This window comes from Fistularia commersonii, chromosome 35 (genome assembly GCF_037954325.1).
Source record: "Fistularia commersonii isolate RoL2024-O1a breed Wild chromosome 35, RoL_Fcom_v1.0, whole genome shotgun sequence".
NCBI lineage: Eukaryota > Metazoa > Chordata > Actinopteri > Syngnathiformes > Fistulariidae > Fistularia > Fistularia commersonii.
Genome location: NC_141318.1, coordinates 5,668,742 through 5,683,720, shown reverse-complemented (window position 1 = coordinate 5,683,720; position 14,979 = coordinate 5,668,742). Strand labels below are relative to the sequence as shown.

The 14,979-nt window shown below is 38.5% G+C and overlaps 1 protein-coding gene across 1 annotated transcript; it reads right to left on the bottom strand.

Moving 5' to 3' along the window:
- Positions 1 to 1,678: 1,678 nt before the first annotated feature.
- LOC147214002 (neuronal acetylcholine receptor subunit beta-2-like) lies at positions 1,679 to 14,695 on the bottom strand. The gene is made up of 8 exons (XM_086142321.1): positions 14,272 to 14,695; positions 11,447 to 11,592; positions 9,652 to 9,696; positions 9,449 to 9,558; positions 8,362 to 8,888; positions 5,549 to 6,030; positions 4,071 to 4,216; positions 1,679 to 2,879 (listed from the first exon to the last, which is right to left on the bottom strand). Exons 1-8 carry the CDS (start codon positions 14,432 to 14,434, stop codon positions 2,864 to 2,866), a joined length of 1,635 nt encoding a protein of 544 aa, XP_085998447.1. The 5' UTR covers positions 14,435 to 14,695; the 3' UTR covers positions 1,679 to 2,863.
- Positions 14,696 to 14,979: the final 284 nt, after the last annotated feature.

Sequence of the window (14,979 nt, the reverse complement as noted above, 5' to 3'; positions counted from 1 at the left end):
GTATCATTTAGAGCACATGTATAGATGTATGTACATTATATGGCCAAATGTATTCGTTCACCTGCCTTGACTTGTTATATCAGCTTAAGTGACATCCCATTCCTAATCCATAGGATTCAATATGACATCTTTGCAGCTATATCACCTCCAATTCTTCTGGGAAGTCTGTCCATAAGGTTCAGGAGTGTGTTTATGGGAATTTTTACTATTCTTCCAGAATGCTAATAGAGAAGTACAGAGATGGTCAGAGGGAGCTGCAATGCGCTTTTATAGACTTAGAAAAAGCATATGAAAGGGTGCCAAGAGAGGAACTCTGGTATTGTATGAGGAAGTCTGGAGTGGCAGAGAAGTACTGGTACAGGACACGTATGCTTGCTGTGAGACAGTGGTGAGGTGTGCTGTGGGGGGAACAGGGGGAAGTTCAGGGGGAGGTGGGACTCCATCAGGGATCAGCTCTGAGCCCCTTCTTGTTTGCAGTAGTGAGAGACAGGCTGACAGATGAGGTTAGACAGGAATCCCCATGGACCATGATGTTTGCAGATGACATTGTGATCTGTAGTGAGAGCAGGGAACAAGTTGAGGAAAATATAGAGAGGTGGCCGTATGCTCTGGAAAGGACAGGAATGAAGGTTAGTCGCAGCAAGACAGAATATATGTGTGTGAATGATAGGAACTCGGGTGGAACGGTGAGGCTACAGGGAGTGGAGATCAAGAAGGTGGAGGATTTCAAGTACTTGGGGTCAACAGTCCACAGCAACGGAGAGTGTGGAAAAGAGGTAAAGAAATGGGTTCAAGCAGGTGGGAAAGGGTGGAGAAAAGTGTCAGGGGTACTATGGGATAGAAGACTATCAGCCAGAATGAAAGGAAAGGTGTATAAAACAGTGACGACCCCAGCAATGCTGTATGGCTTCGAAACAGAAACAATGTCTCCTCACGAATGAGTCATGCAAGCAGTGTGTGTGTGCAAACTAATATATGTATGTAACACCATATACAGTATATTTATCTATATACCTTTAAGCATGTATATGCACCTATATACATACACACATAAAAGGCTGCATACAAACACACACACATTGATGTATACTGTACATATAACAAGATGTAACTGTTTATATATATATATATATATATATATATATGTGTGTGTGTATATATATATGTGTGTATGTGTGTGTATAAATATATATAAACAGTTACATATTTAACATTATCATACTATGTATATAAAACAATAACTATAAATAATGTATATGTGTCTGTACGCACACGTATATATATAATGTTTAAGTATGCAGTACTCGGAAAATGCAAGACAAATGTCAAGATAAATTATTGCAGTAAATTTGTAATACATATATACAAGCAATTGCATGTATATATGTAATGTGTGTATAAAAATATAACATTATATATATATGATAAATATAAAATTTGGATGAGTGACTATATAAGTATAATGCATATGTATTGTATATTTGACTTTTTTATGTATGTATATATGTATGTATTTGTGTCCTCTATTTCATGTATACTGTATATATGCAACCTATGTTCACAAATACATATACACAATATCTATATTTAATTATATACATACATTAATATGTATACAAACACATATGATACAAAGATCTGTGTGTGTATTCACATGTATAATATACATCATGGTGAAGGCCTTTTCAAAAATGATTCTTGTACTCATTGTAGTACAAGCACAAGTACTACCAACATACATGACGTCTTTGTCCACATGATTAAAAATTAATCAGTGTGTGACATTGTCAAACAAACAATGGGTGAAAGAGCACTGGACCCACAATTCAACATCTCACATTTCTCAGCCTTTTATTCAACATGTTAAAATAAAATTCAGTCACTTTTTAAAATCTACATTCTGCAGCTGCTACATCATATTTCTTATATTCATTTTATCTATTGTGTGCGGGTGCATGTACATGTACATGTGTGTGTGTGTGTGCGTATGTGTGTGTGTGTATTACGGTCGTAATACATTTCTTCTACACACAATTCATACTAAAATTTACCTGAAAGATTTCTGAACTCTGATGAGTGGTATTTGGTAAGTGTTTTAATACAACATAAAGAAAAATAAATTATTATTAACAATTATTGAAAAGGTGATCAAGTGAGAAAACCACAGTTAGACAGAATAAATTAAATTAACATGCATTTGAGTTCAAAATCAAAAGATGCATTCCTTCTCTGGAAGTGAATAATGACACTGTGGCAGAACCAGAAGACAACGGAGAGAAAGAGATGGTACATGAATACTGTTATGAGGAATAAGGTTGAAATGGGACAGAGCGTCCTTATTTTGTTGCAGTAAATGTTGCCCGAAAGATACGGAGAAAGGAAAAATGATGGTCCTTTGTACAATATCAACATAAAAAAATGATAAAATGTCTATTACTTCTCATCCATCTTGCTGCAAAACTTGTGCTTTGTCTGCTTGAAGTTTACTTTCTTCACCGCCGTCCAGAAAAACACTGCCCATTACTCATCAGTTTTTGTTGAACTTTACACTGGGAAAGTTGAACATTTTGGAGCCTTGTAGAGAACATTGTTTTAGTAGGTGAAAAATGTTCTACAAATTAAAAGCGAGTGACATGCAAACAGGGACATCAGGTGGAACAAAAGAGAAAAACAATGAAAGCCATCAGTATGGAAATGTTCCAGCGATTAAGGTCCACAGCTCGGCACTCAACCAGCTTTCAGCTGCATTTGAGGTTTGTTATCCTTCACAGCCATTAGACACGGAGAAGAGCTGGAGCTGGTGCAGAATCTCTGGTAGAGTTTTCAGAGGAGATGACTGCTCCCCGTGCTGAGTCACTGCATCCTAGAAATCTCCATACCTATAGAGAAACAGCCACAGTGTGGTGAGCAGCAATATGAATCGAACTTTGCAGGACATACTACGAAATGAGCAACATGTGATTTTTTTTTTGTCATATTAATATCACTTTTGAATTGCTCTTCAACAGCCAAGATAACAGGAGGGCAAAATTAACCATAATCAGTATTGGATTAAACTGGTTATATGCAGGACTGTCTCAGAAAATTAGAATATTGTGGTAAAGTTCTTAAAACAAAATGTCAACAAAACAAAAACAAAAATGTCATACATTCTGGATTCATTACAAATCAATGGAAATATTGCAAGCCTTTTATTATTTTAATATTGCTGATTATGGCTTACATCTTAAGAAAACCCAAAAGTCCTATCTCAAAATATTAGAATATCATGAAAAAGTAATTTTTTTTTAATTGCATTACAGAAGATAATGAACTCACAATATTCTAATTTTCTGAGACAGTCCTGTAGTCGATGTTCAGTATCTATATCTATACATGTATGTAGATATATGTGTATATATATATATATATATATATATATAAAAGCATACAGATTAACTATTTTACTGTACATGTATCTACCACATATATATAATATTCTTGCATGTCTGTGTGCATATATATTGTATCTACTATTGTGTATATGAATCTTGCATATAAACTGTATATTAACATATATGTGCATGTATGTATATGAGTATATATATGTGCGTACTGCATCTGTCTTGTTTACTAGTATGCTGTTGTATGCGGAATGTATTCTTTATAGGAAGATATTTATGTATGCATAGATATATACAGTATGCTATATGATACAAAATACATGGCGAATAAAACAATCAGTACGTATATACGTGTCTTTACACTTTTTATGTATAACTATATACATATCTCAAAACAAATATTTATACCTATTAAATAGTTACAAACATACATGTACATAGATATAAAAATAGAGACTGTTTTTATGTATATAATGGATGCATAGCGCATCTGTCTTGTATAAGTACAATGTATATGTACTGTATATTAAAACATTATATGTATGTATGTGCTGCATCTATCTTGTGTAGGCTGAACATGTGATATGACACAGACAGATGTAAAGGAATGAATGTTGATCTACAGTATTTAAACATTTTAAGTGAGAAGTGTGTGCATAGATTTTAGTTTGTGTTTCAGTGACTCACACAGTGTCATCTGCGGTGGGTGTGTTGTAGCTCTGGAACAGCGGTTGCATGAAGAGCCCCAGTGTTCCCACCACACACACCAGGATGAAGATCCACAGGAACAGACGGTCTATCACCATGGCTACATACTTCCAGTCCTCTATGATCTGTAACAACAATAACAATTTGGATATTTTCAGGGCTTTGTGATGAAAAAGTGTTTATATTAGGTGCCTCTACATTTACATTGAAAAGCTTCATATGGAACATTTCTGCAGGGGAGAAGATTCAAGGACCAAACACACCAGTAAAATATTTTGAAAGAGTTTGGATTCGTCGCTCAGAGCTGTGTTTGATGTTGTGATGCATTTTCAATCAAACTGTTTTAATCCCTCCTATTTATAAGGGATTGTGAAATAATAAAAATGATTTATCTTACAATCAGACATTGATAGTCATATGTTTGGCGTTAATAATACGGGCGATCATAGCAAAGGTTTGTAGAACATGCACTTTTCAGTTATCAGAAGACAAATTGTATAAATTGTATAAAAAAAAGAAAATTAAAAAAAAAATCAAGCATGGCTGGATATACCAAGTTTCAGGATTATAGAAACATACGAGTTGAATATTGTAAAACCGCCGTCCACATGATGGCACTGTCGACTTATGTGACCTATTGACTTGTCACTGATTGAAGTAAACAACAGACTAAAACTTAATTGGAAAATATACCAGATATGGTAAGCAGGAAATTAACTAAAAAAGATGTAACAGATAAAGAGGAAAAAATATATAATGAATGCATAAATAAATGCATTCATTGAAAATATCTTGAGGAAAAAAATGAAAAATAAAATAAAATACAACCAAAGCAGGAAGTGACTACCTGCTATTGGCCTTAAGCCGCTTTATCTTGCATAACATCCATATTTTGTAACTTCTTGTGTACAAAACTGAGGCAAAATTTAAAAACTAAATGTTTGCACATTGGATCTCATTTATGTTTTGCCTTTCATCATTTAATGCACCGCAAGTGTAGAAAACGTCTGCACCCGATGAGACAAACCACCCGTAACCAGCTCCTTCTGAGTAAAATGAAAGTGCAGATTAAAACGGTTTAGGATGTAGACAGAAAATTGCACCTATAATGGTTTCTTGATATTAAACACAAACTTCTTGAAATTAGTATTCAGCTGAAATGCTGCTGCATTAGTGTTTTATACGGAGTGCTTTTATATCTGAATAGGAATTAGACAAAATGGTTATTAATAGCTATGAATAATCACAATGGGGCAATAGTCTCATTTTGATGACTTCTTGCTTCCATTCTTTCTCACATCACTGTCATCATCCATCTTAATAATATTCCTTTATAGGCCTCATCCAATCCATTTACTTATGCCATCATTCTTCCCCCCTTTTCATCCTCCTCTGATTATTCACTCCAACCTGCCCATCATCCATATCTTTCGTTTACCACGTCTTTATCTCCTCACCCCTTCATCATCATCCTCCGTCTTCATGTGTTCGGCGATATATTTCACTCCATCCACCGCCTCCTCCAGATCTGCGTCCCATTGGGGCCTCTGGAAATCTGAATACCCACCACCCCCGTCCGGGATGTCTCCAACCCTCCAACAAAACCGCTGTGCCAAGTCCTCGTTCACATAGATGGGGTCGGCGTCTGTTCGGATCCCGCCGAGTTTTATGTTTGAGTACTGCTTCTTCTCTGTGCCGGTCTGAGGGTAGTTTTTTCTGCCCGTATTCTTGCTGTCGTATTTGCGGCGAAGCTTGTCACGAGCATTAGAGGAACCCGGTCGCCTCATGAGGAGGAAGGTGGGGAGGCGGACTAAGAAGAGGCGGTTAACCCAGTTGGGCATGTGGTGGGTGGACGGGGAGCGGTGGTGCACATTCAGGACACACACAGTGGTCACGATGGAGAAAGTGACCAGCACCATGGTGAACATCAGGTATTTACCTACGAGACAGGGTAATCATGAGTTAAAATTAAACCAAATATTTAAAACCACAACAAATTCCTTTTTTTTTTTTTTTTTCTTTTTTAATTATAATGAGAATGACTTGTTCATTCACAGATGTGGGCCTAATTTGAAAATATTGGCACTTAAAACTGAGTTGCTGCGCAGATGTTGGACACTTTCGGGCCAATTATGTTACCATTGTTTTTCTTGGCATGTCATTCTACCTGCAATGGGAGGAAGTAAACATAAAAGAAATCTGTATCGTGAAATGTGTGTCAGCTTAATTGACAGCCAAAATGCAGAGGAGAAAATCTAATCAAAATTTGTCTGATTTGATTCAAGACAGAGATGCCTACTTATAAATATAGCAAATTTAGTGCACAAATTCTTTGCTGCAAAAAAAAAAAGATATTAGCCTAATTTCAGGTGAAACATTTTTTTAAATTATTCTTAAAAAAAACAGAGCCATCTAACATTTGCAATGCATACTGACAACATAAAGGCATTTTTAGACTGATCCATTTAGCTTTGTGACTAGAATATATGCCTCATGCATAGCAGTTTATTTAAAAGCTGTTGCTTCAAACACCATGAGATTTTTTTTTTCCACATTCATAAACAGGATTTCTTTCCCATGAAGATTAAAAGTTTCACTTAGAGGCACAAGCCAACTGATTAAGAAGCCTCCTGTTTGCCATGATCCCCTTAGTTAAATGCATGAGGAAAGGCAGAGAGCCAGAAAATTACCACTCATGGGTTAGCATAGCACAGTCAATTGTAGAACTGCCTTGGGCAAAAAAAAATCCCAAAGCTGATTCCTAGAAGTACCAACAACTTTCTTATGTACGCGGCATGTTGCGTGCATTCTCTCCTTTAAACATAATCTCATCCGGGGAACTTACAAAATTGCTGCATGTGCATTATATTCAACGCAACATCAATTAAATCAATGATACATTTGATCATTTTAGCCCAAATTGATGCCGACATCAACGCTATGAGGCTGATTCTTAAATAATACGATTGACTCATTTGTCACATCCATACAAAATTTGAAGACCCATAATTTTTAAGTAAGAAGCTTCTTGAGAAGAGATTCTCTCTTGAATCAAGAGAAATTAGATGAAAGCAAACTCCAGAAATTAAATGAACATGAGTAAGCGAAGGATGGACGTGATCAATTGAAGGAATAAGGATCATGATGAAGGAAATGTCTTGATATTATATCACGCAACATTGCAATTAAGAGCGGTAGACTTTTCCCTGACATGAACTCAAAGTGAGCAAGAGCCTTTTTCTCTCCACGCGTAGGATCATGAAGTGTGCGGAGAAACTGTGTGCTCAACTTCCATCTGTGCTCTTGTTCAAACATGTTACTTGCTTCTGGCAGTGAATCAGAGCCTGGAGATGTTCCGGCATAAATAAATGAAAATGCAAGTCTAAATGATGCCAGTTATTTTGTCAGTGTTTCATTTGTTAATTTAGGTTTTCATTATTTAAAAACCTTTGATTCCTCTTCGGTTTGAGGAGAATCTTTGTTCTGTTTTTCCTCGTGTTCTTGTCTCCCATCTTATCTCTAGTTTACATTCATAATTCTGACAGCTCAACTCTGCTTTCTTTTTAACGGGATGCTTTTTCTTGAAACGCCACTAAAATCTCTCTCCTGGTCAAGCCCGCTACTCTGCAACCGCCCACCATCCCCAAACGGGGAAGACTCACCTGAGATGTTCCACCCACCACAGCACTGACATCCATCCTCCTGTTGTTATACTTCATAAAAATGCTCACTGTTTTTGTTTGCATCTGCATCTCACCTCAATATAGATATTAAATAAATGTGATACATCAATGAATACATCTAAATATTATTCCATTCATCAGATCATTTTGCTGGTCTTTGTCTCTTCAGAAATAACTCGTGTACTTAGCTGCAGAATTTGGTTCCCTCTATCTCCCAAGGGGGAAGGGGTACAGGCAATGAAAGAATATATAATAATAATATATCATATATGGGTTGTAAAGGTGCAGTAAAAAAACATGAAATGTAATTCTTTCTTCTTCTCCTTTGGGATTTCTCAACTACACATGATCACTCTGGTATCTCAAGAGCTGCGGGTTTGCAATAACAAAAGATAATCATTTTGAATGTGCAGCAGCTCTAAGATGGTCATGTGGAGGAGAAATGAGCAGGATGAAAAAAAAAAAAAAAGTTCAATTTTCAATACTCTTTAAATTGATATTTTTAGCATCAATACTCCATTACTTTCTACGGGCCGGAGCTATGTGGAGAAAATACGTATAGACAAAGACGTGAAAACTCAGCTGACCTATGAGTGGCACAGCGAGAGAAGTGGGTGGCACAATCTTGGAGATAAGCAGCAGGAACACAGTGAGAGCCAGCAGCACTGAGATGCAAAGCGTCATCTTCTCCCCGCAGTCGGACGGCAGGTAAAAGACCAGAATGGCCAGCGAGGTGATGAGCACACACGGGATGATCAGGTTGATGGTGTAAAAAAGCGGCTTCCGTTGGATGACAAAATCATAAGTGATATCCAGGTAAGTGATGTCGTTGGGGTCTTCGTTTTTGCGCGCCGGGAGGGAGACGATGTCCCACTCCCCGCTCGGCGTGAAATCATCACGGCTTGCGAAGTCGCTGGTCAGGATCAGGTCGACCTCCGTGTGGTCGTAAGTCCAGGATCGGAACTTGAGGGTACAGTTCTGTTGGTCGAAGGGGAAGTTCTGCACCTCGATGGCACAGGCCGACTTGTAGATGGCCGGGGGGAGCCAGAAAATGTCCCCTGTGTTGGAGACCACAGCATTGCAATAGAAAGAGACCTCGTACACACCATCGGCACTGTGAAGCATTTGGGGAAAGAGAAGACTTGAAAAATGGATTCAGAAGAAGAAAACTTTGTCAAATAATTAAACATTTTCCATTTTTCACAAAGCAAGTTCCATCCATCTATATTGTCTAATTTATTATATATTGTATTCGGCAATTCATTTAATTACTGCAAAGAAATGTCTCCCGCTTCTTCTTTTTCAGGAAAAAAAAAAAAAAACAGTGGATGTAAATATCCAAATGTCTTTAAAGCGTCCAGTTATTCGTTCATACATTCTGTCAGGGTTGAAACAGGAACCTTCTTTTTATGAGGTAAAAGCGATAACCACTACGTCACCATGTTACCCTAACCTCCAGTTAAATTGCTAAATAAACGCATCCCCGACATAATCGTCTGCTTATGCTGTGAAAATAATGTCAAAGATTCCATGCTTATGTACGAGCCTACAAATATTTTTATTGACCTTTGGAAAAATTCACACTTTAATCACCAAATGTCAAAGTTCAAACAGGAAGCAAACCACAACTTCTTACATGGTTCAACAAAATCACACACACATGAATACGCTTACTTGTTGTAAAGCACTATATCAGGAAGCCAAATGTGTTTGGACGGTATTCTCAATTGTTTGATGCCTTCGTATTTTTCCGGGTCCCATCGCAGCCTGTAGTCATTCCATTCCTGGAAATGAAGGCCGTTCGAAATCCATCACTAACAAACAAACCATCATATCACGTAAACTGCGAGCAAACACCGAGTAGCGATGTTATCTACCTGAAACAGCCACAAGTTGGTCGTCATTATCTGCTCCCTCTCATTCTGCAAGAGGAGAACATCACTTTAATATTTTCCTTCACAGGATCAATGGAAGCATTCATCAGTTGGATAGAGCTTTTTTGTGGAGATTTTGTCCATTTTGGGGCAGATCACTTTGGCAGGTTAGCCACAACATCCATTTGGGGTGAGATGCATTGGAAACATTTATTCTTTCAAAAGAAACTGTAGGTGACTCACTATTTGAGCTCATCTGGCTGGACTATACCCAAAAAAAAGAATTTGTGTAAAAAAGAAATCTAAATCAAACCATTAAGTACATTGCAGCACAATGTGGTGTGAATGGAGCCAGCTTTAGATACTGTATCGACGTTGTGTAGTTTCTTTATTTTCCTCTCAGCTACACATCATTTTTAATTTTTTTCAGTGCTCTGATTACTCTCATCTCTGACTGCATCCTCCACAGTCGGATATTGCATTTAGAGTCATTGCGGGTAGCAATCAACCCTCAATTTGGGAGGTTTCTGAGGCGAGGAATTATTAAAAAAAATATTTGCAGAACAAGTAACTGGGAAGTGGGCAAGCAATATATAGAGCAAATTAAAGCTCTAAAAAGAAAAGTGTCAGTACAGGCCTATTAATGGCTTCCCATTGCTTTTGATAACTTATTTTTGTTACGTGTTACTTCCTCAGAAAATTAATTAAGAAGCTTTGAAACAGTAATGTGTGAAAGTAACGTGAAACATAAACAAACAGGTGAAACATCAACAGCAGCTCCTCTTTTGTTTATTGTGTCGGTCTGCACTTTCAGAGTAACTCGAAGCTTTTCAAGACTTTTAAAATGATATTGAAAAAAATAGGTCAAATTGTCATCACTGAGTCTTTTCAGAAGAGTCCAAATAATTTATATCATTCAGTTTGTAGTTTGTACTTTTTACATTGGGCAGCATCACGGCCTTGCAACCAAAGGCCATCAAGCAAAACAGACACACACACTGTTACTTCTACTAGATGGTAATTTGACAGTGTGACGCCTGCTGTGACTTTTGTCCGCGACCATCTCTCTGTGGAGATTCAGCTTGAAATGACTGACATGACGCTGGAGCCGAAGCCAAACAAACACTTTTTCTATGTAATTTATTTAGACATTTAGACTTTAGACCATCTGTCTTCGGCCACTTCTCAACTGATGTGATACTTCCAAATGTAACCTCGATTCCTGCCAACCTTCCTTATTGGGTTGCATCTTAACCAGTAGCTGATATCAATGGACAGTCAACTTCTATTCTTAAGGTGCACACTAGTGTATTAGAGCCATATAGCAAAGAGTGATTTCCAATTAATGTATCAGATTTTTAAAATCTCACAGTGTGTAGTTCTATCGCCCAATCAAAATGATGGTGAAGAGCCCTGTCGATGGCTGAGCTGCTTCAAACGACACCCATGATTCAAGTTATTGGCGTCTAAAGTTCTTCTGACATTTCTTTAGGTCATAATAACAATTTCATGAGTGGAATGTATGTAAATTGCGAAACATTTTTTAAAAACCAAAGTCCAAGAAGCCACAATATGTATTTCTGCTTAAACTGAACAGGGTAAATGACATCTAGTAGTTACGTGTTCATTCAGTAGTATATTTAGCTAATTTGTTGTACATTTGAATGTTGGTCTGAGTTGTTGTGGGGGAAACAGCAAATCGGTGTGTTTGTTTTTTTCCCTTCTTATAAACTTCAGGATCAAAAATACATTACGTCAAAGACAGTAAGGCCAATCGTGTGTGTGTGTGTTTACTCACAACACTGATGAGCTGAGACAAAGACACTTGTATGGAGATGGTGACCTGTTGGCTCTTATTGACTGCTGGCCGGATCAGTTTGTTATAGCGCTCCGGGCCCAACAGGTAGTTGACCAGCCGCTCCTCTGCATTCTCTGCTCTGCAGCCTAAATAAACAACAACACAGACAAACAGAAATGTAATTCAGATCTGTTAAAAACCATAAAAATGTGTCCTAGTTTGAAATGTTTGCAATCGGGATTGAAGTCAAACAATCGCTGCTGTTTTTTGAAAAGAGCATGTGCAGTCAGCCAAATGTAACTTGCAGTAAAAAGCAAAATGTCATTTGTTTCCAAGCCATCTTTAACCATTCCACAACTCAACATTCTACCTCTGCATTGCAGTTGGAATTGTGACCCCTCACCTCCAGTTGTTTCCAGTCCAGAGTCAACGTGAACAATGAACAATTACCAAGTTGGCTGTAATAAAGTAAATTTTACAAAGAGCATTTAAGTGGACTCAGGCATCCTTTTTTTAACCGCCCATGTGTGTATATGGCTGCGTGTCTTCCACTGCTTTGTCTTTACTGCAGGGTTTTTAGAGTAACAAAATAAACAAAAATCCAGTCATGCATCCTCGCCCATGAGCACACCCTTGAAGCTTCCTGTTTTGCATTACGTAAAAGCAGTTTAATGAATAAGTCAGAAGTGAAACGCCATTGTGCGACTCGCTCATCTCCCTCTGCAGCATTGTTAAGCAAATGCATAACGAAGCAGGGACTATGGGGTCCCTGGTACCAATTGGATCACCTGTTTTTGATGGGATGTTCTGTCTTTGAAAGATACTTCCAAGAAAAACAACTCAAAAAGAAAAAAATCTTGACTCTTTTCACTTTTTGTATTTAATAAGGAAAATTTTTAAAGTTTTGAAACACACTACCAAGTCAGAAAGCTGTATTGTTATGTGTTGGACCTGGTAAAGTAGTGCGTTTAGTATTTGGTGTGGTCAAAGTATAGAGTGTCTATAACAATCACATCTTGTGTGTAACTGAACTAAAACTCATTTGTCTGTAAAAAGAAAAAGAATATGAAAAATGTGTGCAAAGATTTAATGCATTTTACTTTGGGGAAAAACACATGGAAAAAGGCTCGCATAATTGCTCTGTGAGATTTTAAATGCAAGGATGTAAATATAGAAAAGACTCCATGAACCATCATCAATACAATTGGGACTCGTGTACATTTTAAGGCCCCGAGAGAGAAACATGGCTGAAGGCCAGTTTTGTCAGAGCTGCTGTGTTCCTGGCCTTGTGCCCCTCCTGTTGGTTTTAAGCAGTTGTGCTGCTGCATGGCAGCCAGATCGTGGTCAAAATGTACCCCATGGTTGTCTTCTGGGTCACTAAGTCACCACCCCGGAAGATCTAGACTGCCTCTGCTACGCCCTTAACGCTTGACCTAGTTTACACAAGATCCTGGAGGATCCCGGAAGATCATGACTCCTTGTGCTATGCTGCTGACTTCCTTCCAGTCCCCTGACCGCACTGCATTGCATACTCATTACACCGGAGGATCCCACAGAGGGTCTTAGGTACTTCCTTCCAACCTTTGCCTGACACCCCCCCTCTAATTTTACCAAATAGGATCTGTGATCACTTAAGTTTAAGTCCTGGGGGAACAACAACCACGACTATTGATTGACAGGCACAGCCTTCAAAATAAAAGTCCGAAACTCGTGGTTGGGAAATTCCCTTGTTGTGTTTCTATCTGAGGTTTGCTTGCAAAACTAACATTGTCTCTGTCGAAACGTGGGTGGGCATTAATATTCATCTCCTTCTGCGGGCTGGGGAACGTGCACGCGCGGACGCTCACCGAGAACGTGTGAGAGATGCTGGAGAGGCGCGCGCCCCCGTGCCTTCACGGTGGATTGCTTTGTTTTAAATAATGCAAAAGCGAGAATTCCAGATATCCGCGTCTTGATGGAAGCCCAACAAATAGTGCTCTCTGTCAGCCGGGATCCGATGGCACAGATCGGCGTTCTGAATGTCAAAACAGCTTGTCCGGCCTTTTTTTTTATTTTTTTTATTTGAATTTATCTAACCAGCCTTGTGGTGCAGAGGAATAAAAACTCAGACAAAGTGACACCGAGGCTCTCGAATAAAAGTTAGAATGTCTTATTGGACTGTTCTCCCCCAATGTTTGCTAGACACCAGATATAAAATAGCCATTGATAAATTATTAAAAGTTCACATTATTTTAGACAGGAGTATTTTGAGACGGTGAAAAACATCATGCTCCATTTTAAAACATCTCTTCAAAGATTGCATTGCTACTGTCGCTGGAAATAAAATTTGCAAACAACTTAAAGTATGATGCTGCTTTTATCTTTGATATTGAACTCAAATTTTAAATTAAAATAAAGGCCAATTAATTAGAATCAATTAGAAATAAACACACACTGTTCATTTTGAAAACACAAAATGTTAAAAAATGATTACAAATCTCATTTGAACTCCAACAAGGCCTGGAGGTCACGTGTCCCAACCCCTGTCGTGGAATTCTATCATTTTCTGAGAGTGAGTGATTTTTTTTTCCCATCCGTGTTTTGAATTGATTTTCACACGGACGCTTTTCAGCACCACGGACAGCGACTTCATTTTAAACGTCAAACTCTTCATCCTCAAATAAACTCCTCTTCAGAATCACATGTCCAGCAGAACTTCCGGATGGACACACACACACACACACACACACACACACACACACACACACACACACACACACACACACACACACACATACATAAAAAAAAAAAAAAAAAAAAAAAAGATTTCATAATAATAATCTCACCGGCCAAATAGAGCAGGAAAAGCATGCAGGCACCCCCGGTGGTCATCCTCCCTCCCCGGACAAAAAGTCCTCCGGTGCCGCGGAGCTCGAAGAGCGGTGGTCTGTCCGGATCCGGCGGTTCTCCTTCTCTGGCTGCTAAAAAAAAAGGCGGAGCGCAAAACATACGGATGAACTTGTAAAGTTATGTTTTTTTGGCTTCGGATTTTGCTTATTAAGAGTTCACCGGCGAGGGCGAGAAATGCTGGTCCTCTATTTTGCGGCTCCTAAAAAAGTGCCAGACCCCATTGTCAGCCTTCGCTCCAAAATGTTTAAAGTCCTTCTGCTGCTCTTCCTTTTCAATTTCTTTTTTTATTTTTCCACTTCAGCGGATGCTCCCAGGTCCCCCCTCCTCCTCCTCATCCTCCTCCTCCTTCCCAGCCGAGAGAAGCGCGCAACTTAAGAGTGTTCAGGTTCTAGGAGTTCCAGGTGGGGAAGTGGGGGCCGGTTCCACTTAACACTACAAAACCAAATAAAAGAAACTCGGGAAGGATTTGCCGTGGGAGTGTTCGTGTCTGTGATGAAGAGCGAAAGCAGCGATGGGGGTGGAGGTTGGGGTGCGTGTGTGCGTGTGCATACGGGACTGTCTCAGAAAATTTGAATATTGTGTTAAAGTTCTTTATCTTCTGTAATGCAATTAAAAAAAACAAAAATTACTTTTTCATGATGTTC

Excerpts from the sequence above, each read along its gene's own strand:
- LOC147214002 (XM_086142321.1), bottom strand. The coding sequence starts at position 14,434 with ATGTTTTGCGCTCCGCCTTTTTTTTTAGCAGCCAGAGAAGGAGAACCG. Across the intron at positions 9,559-9,651 it reads CCAACTTGTGGCTGTTTCAG|GAATGGAATGACTACAGGCT; the intron begins GTAGATAACATC and ends CTTCATTTCCAG. Across the intron at positions 4,217-5,548 it reads CGGAGGATGATGATGAAGGG|ATCATAGAGGACTGGAAGTA; the intron begins GTGAGGAGATAA and ends TTGTTGTTACAG.